Here is an 8,703-nt window from a genome sequence, read left to right on the forward strand (position 1 = left end):
CCAGCCCCTCAACTGCCTGCAGGGAAGCGCCGGGATGAGGCCCCTCTGCTGCCTGAACTGGCCACAGCCCTGAGGCTGCTGAACACAGAGGCACCGGCCTGGCCTGCATGTCAGCAGGACGCCTGCGTGTGCATGGCTTTGACCTCCATTTCCTCATCTTGAGATGTGGGGCTGACACCGACAGCTCAGCAGGTGGGCTCCTGGGGAGGAAAGGTTCCGGGGGAGCCGCTCGTCAGACCCCTCAAACCGAGCCATCCCCAAGCACAGATGCGTCCTTGGCAAATTCAGGCGAGACTCCTGTCTAAGACAGGACACAGCAAATCCGTTTGCAACAAGAAACAGCTTTTGCTTGTAGGAGAACCTCTGTGAACCAGCAGGTCCTGCAGGTCCTGTAGCCCCCTCCTGGAGTGACCTCACGGCTGCTGACCTCGCAGCTGAGGACACGATGCTGAGAGAAGAAGCCAGGCACAGAGGCCACAGCACCGTGACTCCATTTCTGCCCAGTGTCCAGAGCGGGAAACGAAGCTCCTGCCTCCAGCAGGCGCCAGGAGCCTGAGACTTTTTCTCTGATTGTTTCAACCTCTTAAAAGTGGACTTTTGTACCCCGGCGTTCATAGCAGCATTATTCACAGTAGCCACGTGGAGGAAATTCCCCAAGTGTCCATCAGCGGATGGACAAACACATTGTGTCCATTCACACAGTGGAGCATTACTCGGCCTTAAAAAGGAAGGAGATTCTGACACACAGCGCAACACGGATGAACCTTGAGTCACTGGAGTCTCAGCTAAGGCAGACACAAAAGGACAAACACCGTGTGATTCCATTTATATGAGGTCCCTAGAGTGGTCAAATTCACAGAGACAGAAAGTGGCGTGTGGGTGCCGGGGCTGGGGAGGGGGTGGGGGGTGATGTTTACTGGGTGCAGAGCTTCGGTTTTGCAGGATGAAGGCGTTCTGGAGGTGGATGGTGGTGGCGGCCACACAGCAGTACAAATGTGCTTAATGCCCCTGATCTGTGCACTTAAAGATGGTTGAGGTGGGAAATGTTATGTTATATGTATTTTACCACAATTTAAAATTTGAGGCTAGGCATGTGGCTCATGCCTATAATCCCAGCACTTTGGGAGGCTGAGGTGGGCAGATCACTTGAGGTCAGGAGTTCAAGACCAGCCTGGCCAACATGGTGAAACCCTGTCTCTACTAAAAATACAAAAATTAGCCGGGCGTGGTGCCACACACTTGTAATCCCAGCTACTCCGGAGGCTGAGGCAGGAGAATCACTTGAATCCGGGAGGCAGAGGTTGCCGTGAGCCGAGATCTCGCCACTGCACTCCAGCCTGGGTGATAGAATGAGACTCCATCTCAAAAATAAAATAAAATAAAATAAAATTTGACATTTTTTTAAGCAAACAAGTAATTTACATTTTCCTGGAATAGACCAACACATATGTGACTGTGAGAAAATCACTCCCCACTTTGGCCCCGGCTCCTCCTCTGTGAATTTTGGAGGTAGCTTCAGGCCAATCCACCTGGCGATGTCTGTTGTGTCCTAATATCTGCCCACTTGTTCCCACAGTGCTCTGGACTGGGAGTTTTTCTCGGTGGGAGAAGATTATTTCCTGGTGGTCGCTAACTCCTTCGATGGGCGCACCTTCTCGGTGAACAGTATTATTTACAGGTAATGAGCTGCCAAGCCTGGCCTCCTCCCAGCGCCTTGCTTCCCCCTGGGGGCTCACCGAGGCCGGCTTCCTCCCAGCGCCTTGCTTCCCCCTGGGGGCTCACCTTCTCTCGCAGGTGCCACCAGCTCACAGCGAGTCCCAAGTCAGGTGTCATTTCCGAGATTGGCTGGGCCCAGTGGACAGCCCGGCACTGGCTGCACCCGTGTGGGATCTGAGCTGGGGCCCCTGCCCCAGGTGTAGCCACGACCCACGAGTGCTGGCGCTTCTGCCTTTGGGTTCTGTCGGGGGTGCGACGTGCGGACATCCTAACGTGGGAGGTGTTGATATTTAATTTTTCTCTCATAGACACTGTGGTGTTCTCAACATATTTATTTCTAGGAGTTTTCCAAGTATTGTACGTTTAACGAATAGGGTTGGCTTTTTTTTTTTTTAACTTTCATTTGCAGCTGCTCATCATGACAATCATTTTTTGTGTCTCGCCACCTAACCAAACTATCAGTTCTAATAGCTTTTCTTAAAAAGATTCTCAGGGGACTTAGGAATATAATTACCTCTGAGAATAAAGAACATTTCCCCTTGATTTCTAGTGTTCTAATTGATTATTTAGCTTGCTTCCCTAGCCAAAGATCCCAGAACAACTTTGGATGGTGGCAGAAGCGGCAGCTGTCCCACCTTGCTCTAATTTCACAAGCACATCTGAGCATGGCCGTTCGATGGGCTGTGGGCCATCCGGGCCGGGGCTGGGGTCTCCTTTGGCATCTGTGAGTGTGTGGTGCAGTCCACTACGTTTACTGCTGATGTCATGATTTATAGTGAGAGATCTCCTCATGTTATTAGACCTGATGCCACTTGGTGATGATGCAGAATTATTTAATAAGCCACTGCCTTCCAATTGCCTATCTTTAAGGTTTTAGCATCTATAATAGGAAATTAGATTGCTCGGTGGTTTTCTTTTGGGGACTTAACTTTATCCAGTTTAAAATGAAGCCTAACAGTAAATACACACTGCAGGGCTTTCTAACAGTGGACACTGCAGGGCTTTCTAACTGTGGACACTGCAGGACTTTCTAACTGTGCACACTGCAGGGCTTTCTAACTGTGCACACTGCAGGGCTTTCTAACTGTGCACACTGCAGGGCTTTCTAACTGTGGACACTGCAGGGCTTTCTAACTGTGGACACTGCAGGGCTTTCTAACTGTGGACACTGCAGGGCTTTCTAACTGTGCACACTGCAGGGCTTTCTAACTGTGGACACTGCAGGGCTTTCTAACTGTGGACACTGCAGGGCCTTCTAACTGTGCACACTGCAGGGCTTTCTAACTGTGCACACTGCAGGGCTTTCTAACTGTGGACACTGCAGGGCTTTCTAACTGTGGACACTGCAGGGCTTTCTAACTGTGCACACTGCAGGGCTTTCTAACTGTGGACACTGCAGGGCTTTCTAACTGTGCACACTGCAGGGCTTTCTAACTGTGGACACTGCAGGGCTTTCTAACTGTGCACACTGCAGGGCTTTCTAACTGTGGACACTGCAGGGCTTTCTAACTGTGCACGCTGCAGGGCTTTCTAACTGTGGACACTGCAGGGCTTTCTAACTGTAGACACTGCAGGGCTTTCTAACTGTGCACACTGCAGGGCTTTCTAACTGTGGACACTGCAGGGCTTTCTAACTGTGGACACTGCAGGGCTTTCTAACTGTGCACACTGCAGGGCTTTCTAACTGTAGACACTGCAGGGCTTTCTAACTGTGGACACTGCAGGGCTTTCTAACTGTAGACACTGCAGGGCTTTCTAACTGTGGACACTGCAGGGCTTTCTAACTGTAGACACTGCAGGGCTTTCTAACTGTGGACACTGCAGGGCTTTCTAACTGTGGACACTGCAGGGCTTTCTAACTGTAGACACTGCAGGGCTTTCTAACTGTGGACACTGCAGGGCTTTCTAACTGTAGACACTGCAGGGCTTTCTAACTGTGGACACTGCAGGGCTTTCTGACTGCACCTGTGGACTGGGACAGTGTGAAGAATAGGATTTTTCTCTCATTTCTGACAGCTGGGTTAAATTCAGTTATAAAGCCATCTTGGCCTGGTACCTTTTTAATAATATCTCCTTTTTATTTATTTATTTTTGGGGGGAACAGGGTCTCACTCTGTGGCCCAGGCTGAAGTGCAGTGGCATAACCTCAGCTCATTGCAGGCTGAAATTCCCAGGCTCAAGCCATCCTTAATTAAATGTAAACAACTCGTGCCTTTGATGTTGTCGCCCTGCCTTGGGGACTCCACGCCTTGGAAATGGAAGCCCCTGGGATAAATGAGTCCTTCTGAAGGCAAACCCCGGCGGCCAGCAGCTGCCCAGAGCAAGAATGAGGGCCTGGGGCAGCCCCTGACGTGGGGCCGCAGAGCAGCGGGCAGAGAGTTGGGCTCCTGCATCTGAGGACAGAGGGACTCCTGCCTGCGTGGTGGCCTGCGTGTGTTTGAGGGGGCCCTGGGGAAGGTCACGCCCCTCACGATTGAGGCTGACCCTCGGAACTGCACGTTTGGGGGTCCCCGGGGGTAGGATCTTGGGTGGATAGGAGGTAGCGCTGGGATCTTGGTGAGATCTGGAATCTTTCCTCTTCTGGGCCTCAGCCTCCTGCTTTGCAAGATGAGAAGGGCCCTCATGGCCCAGAATCGATCTCTCCACGCCGTTCCAGTCGGGGGGATGGAAGAGGCTCTGATGTGACCCAGAGCTGCTGGGTCCCTGACAGCGCGGGTGGGAGCCGGGGGAGAGGAGCCGCCCCGCAGAGCCCAGGCTGACCCGGCTGCCGCTGTCTGTCCCGCAGGTGGCAGGGCTACGAGGGCTTCGTGGCGGTGCACAGCCTCCCCACCGTCGGCTGCAGGGACTGGGAGGCGTTCAGCACCACGGCTGGTGCCTACCTCATCTACTCCAGCGCCAAGGAGCCCCTCTCCAGGGTCCTGCGGCTGAGGACGCGCTGAGGCCGTGGCTGCCCGGGAGCAACTGGGGTGGCCAGGCGGGGCGGGACCCCAGCACCTCCCCCAGGTGGCCCTGGACGTCCAGGTGGGCCGAGCCTAGGGCATCCCAGGCCTGCGCATCAGGCAGGGTGCAGGTGGGGCCATCTGCAGCCCTGGTTCGGGCAGGGACATCCATCCACCTCTGGGTCCTTCTGAGCAACAGCCCCAGTGATGGTCCGGGTCTTGCAGGCGGAGGCCCAGAGCCCCTGCCAGTGCTCGCCCAACTGAGTGTCCAGCGGGGATTTCGCTGTCAAGGAACCGTTTCTATAAATTTTTACCTCAAACAACAGGACCTCGGCTCGTGTCCCCGCGGCTGGCCTCTCGCCAGCCACTCCTGCAGTGTGCGTCCGGCTGCCTGAGCAGGCCAGGCGTGGTGCCGTCCCGCCATTGCCGCCACCTATTTATTGTGTTTTATCTCAACGGAACTGTATTTATACTGCTCTTTACAAAAGCACCAGTGCTCCTCTCTTGGCAGCGGGAGGGCACAGCCCCTCACCACGGACATGGACAGAGGACCACCTCCCCGTACATGAGAGGCTTCCCTCCCAGCCTCAGTTTACCCGTAAATGCACTGGTGCAAGGTCAGAAATCACAAGCCTGGGCATGGCCTGGGTGGCACCCCCTCCCCACGGCCCCACCCACAGGGACCTCAACTTCTGGGCCCGGGATTTTTTCCCTATTCAGCAGCATTTTAATCACATGTCCTCCCGCTGCCTGGGACTCAAGCTGTGTGCCTCCGTCTGCCTGTGTGCTGGCTGTCCTAGCTCCCTGGTAACAGCATCCTCTGCTGGCTCTCCTGTGGTCATCTGGTCTCTGCAGCCGGGAGAGCCGCTTGTCCGTCCATCACAGGCAGTGAGGATGAGAGGGGCTGATGGGCGTGAGGCCCCAGGGCTCCTCCCTCTTAACCCATTTGGGTGCCAGAGAAACCACCCCCCCTCCATTAGAAGAGGCTCAGACAGCAGGCTCCGGGGCCACGCAGCCCAGACCACACCTGCCAGGGTCTTCCAGGAACGGTGCTCCTGCTTCTGCAACACAAATCGGAACAGGAGCGATCCTCAGAGAGTTTACAATTTGCTTTTTCCGCCAATCAGAACTGTGGACAAAACTTCCTGTTTCCTACACCGCAGCTGTCCATTCACCTTCAGCTCAGAGAGCACTCCTGACCTTTCGTAATGAAGTGGAAGCCTCCCCTTGTCTGGCAAATAATAAACTCAGCGTCTGCTTTTGCCAGCTTTGGGACCTTCGTGTTTTTCCGGGGCCCAGGTCTAACTCCAGCCATCGCCGTGGCCAGTGGAGAGCCACTCCCCTCTGGGGGCAGTCGCCGAGAGCCTCCTTCCCCTCCATCCAGCCAGCAAGGCTTCCCCAAGCGTCCTGGGCAGGGGGTCAGGCCCTGCTTTCCACCAAGTCACTCAGAAGATCCCAATCACACATGATTGGCCTCATTGGGTCAGCACTTGTGAAAGGAAGATAAAAACTGGAGGCCCCAATTCACTCAACCAAGAAGAAAAACGCTGAAATCTGAGTCCTGCAAGAAGCTGCCTTTCCCTTTGCCCTAAGCAGACAGCTACAGATGAGAGGGTCAGCATCTCCACTAGTGGCTGCTCTGTGTGCACCTTATCTCGTGGAAAGCGCCGAATTACTGAGCACGAGAGAAACAGGTAACTGACTGTTCCCACCTGCCCCTTTTCTCCTGCAGCATGGGGCAATCAGTCATGTGACCACACCCTCCTCCCTCTGCCCCTCCAGCCGGCTTTTCCCCTTGACCGAAGCCCTGAACACCATCTTGGGAGAGAGGCACAGACCTGTCTCCTGGGTACATCCTTAGCCTTGGCAAAATAAACTTCTCCATTGATCGAGGCCCGCCTCGGGTACTTTTTTGGTTTGCAAACTCATCTACATGCTTTTCCAGTTGGGCCTTGCTCTTCTCTTGTTTGTCTGAGTAATTTGTTTCTGTTCATGTGAGGCTGACGGTGCCGCAACTGTTCCAGCTCCCATCTCTCAGCCAGATCCCTTCATTCCCCAAACTGTTCTAGATTTGGCCTTATTTTGGAAATCAGAGCCTGGCTTGAGTAGCTGAAAATCTAAGAACTTCTGGGTAAAGTTACCAAACACTCAGTATTTGGTGCGCAAAACTGAAAGTGTCTGAGCCAGATCTCAGTCAGCTTAGAGGGTTATGATGCCAAGGTTGAGAATCTGCCCAGGAAAAAGCGACGCCAGTCACAGCAGGACCTGTGGCCAGGCCTTTTCCAGAGAGCATTCTGAGGTGCTGAGTATTTAAAAGAGGAGGAGAGGAGAGGAGAGGGCGGGGGGGGGTAGGAGGAGAGAGAAAAGGAGGGGTAGGCAATGAGGCGAGCAGTCAGGTTCCTGTGAGGCTTTCATTAGCACGCACTGAGTGCACATTACAAGTGAAAGGGGGAGGTGGGGGAACAGCCTTTTACACACTCACCTGGCGCTCAGCAAACCTGCATCTTACATCAGATAGAGTGGACACAGAAAAGAAGAAAAAGCCAAGCCTGTGTTTGTCTCGAGCGTTTAACCAGAAGTCATGGCTGGAGACACAAAAGCACCTGCTTGTCTATGTAATTTTGTTCCTTTACTGCTTTAAACAAGCAAGATGTGGTTTTATTCCTTTAGCAGCTGGTGGTGTTGGCTTCGTGTCCCTGAACAAAAATAAAAGCAAGCCCTGGTCTTGCTTTTGTCCCACACTCGCGAGGATCAGCTGCTCATCGACACTGTCGGAGCGCGGGAGGCCTCCCGGGGAGATGCACGGCCGGCCGTCTTGCAAGCTCTCTGTTCAGAAACAGACTGGTTCTCCTGAAAGGCAGGTTTTTGCGTGACGCCATTTCCAAGCTTTCCCTTTCCCTTTGGAATAGTGAGTTTGGCATCTCAGGATTCTGTTTGCCTTTCACAGGAGGGAGCAGCTCCAGAAGTGGGCTTGCCGCTGTCCTTCCATGCCCCATCTTGGATGGAATCAGTGGGCCCTGTGGCCCCGCCCACCTCCCCAGTCTTCCCCTGGGGTTGAGAAAAGCGCTTTTCTGTCTGTTAGCCATGATTTCGAGCCAGCGTTGGAAAAGCTCTGCTTTCCTGGATCGTGGGGAAGCCCCTGTCTGGGCGCCCCAGCCGCACATAGTTCAAACACCTCTCCTGGCACCGGGGAGCAGTTCTATCGCGCTCTTCTGAGAACCTTCTTCAACTGCAAGTGCAGTCAGTGTGTTTCCTCTTGTGTAATTGGAATCGGGACCTTTTGAATCCTACCTGCAAATTTACGCAAACAATATGCAAAAACTTGTGACAAAAATTGGCAAAGGAAGACCTTTCGCAGGTGAAACACGGCTGTCACCTGATGGCTCTCAGGGGTGGTTTGGGGTGGTGGTGCAGGTGAGAACTGAAGCTTGGTTGGGGTCTGTAGCGGTGGTGGGAGGTGTTGGGGTCTTCCTCCTCCCCTGCCCCCCAGTGTGGCAGTAGCCAGTGAAAGTGCAGAGTTGGGGGCTCCCTGTCTCTTTTTCACTGTGGAGGCATCTTCAGAGCTGGGGAGAGGGCAGGATCCCTTAGCCTCCCTTCAGGCTGTTCCTGATGCCACATCTGGTGCTGAGAATGAGTTTGAGAAGCCTCCAGGCCCCCGACCTCCCTATGCCGTCACACCCACATCAAACTATGCTGTGTTAGCATTAACTTCACATTATTGTAATTGTCCCCCTGGGAGGTTAAGCTTTGTGGATCTTACTTTTCTGTGATCCCTCTATCATGGAACCATCGAAACTCTACATCTTCACATCGGAAGGTTCTTTCACGATCATCTGGTCCAATCCCTTTGCTTTCCGCAGAAGGGGACCAACACACAAAGAAGCAGCTGATCCTGGCTCAGCCCTAAACCGGGGCCCTAAATCAGTCACCACCTCTCCAGGTGACACTACTCACCGGATGGAAGGCCTCACAATCTGGGTGCCACTTGAGATATGGTGGGAGCAAAATATAGTTGTGTTATTTTAAAGGGTCAAGAGTGATTTTGTAA

General features: G+C 53.6%; 1 protein-coding gene across 1 annotated transcript in view; it reads left to right on the top strand.

The window, feature by feature from the left end:
* The window catches only part of TSPEAR (thrombospondin type laminin G domain and EAR repeats), a 194,705-nt gene extending 188,158 nt beyond the window's left edge, over positions 1 to 6,547 (top strand). The window contains exons 11-12 of the mRNA XM_055279891.2: positions 1,577 to 1,678; positions 4,502 to 6,547. Coding sequence (XP_055135866.1) covers positions 1,577 to 1,678; positions 4,502 to 4,655 — 256 coding nt within the window. The 3' untranslated portion in view covers positions 4,656 to 6,547. The remainder of the gene's footprint in view (positions 1 to 1,576; positions 1,679 to 4,501) is intronic.
* Positions 6,548 to 8,703: the final 2,156 nt, after the last annotated feature.

Source organism: Symphalangus syndactylus, chromosome 5 (genome assembly GCF_028878055.3).
Source record: "Symphalangus syndactylus isolate Jambi chromosome 5, NHGRI_mSymSyn1-v2.1_pri, whole genome shotgun sequence".
NCBI classification, from domain to species: Eukaryota; Metazoa; Chordata; class Mammalia; order Primates; family Hylobatidae; genus Symphalangus; species Symphalangus syndactylus.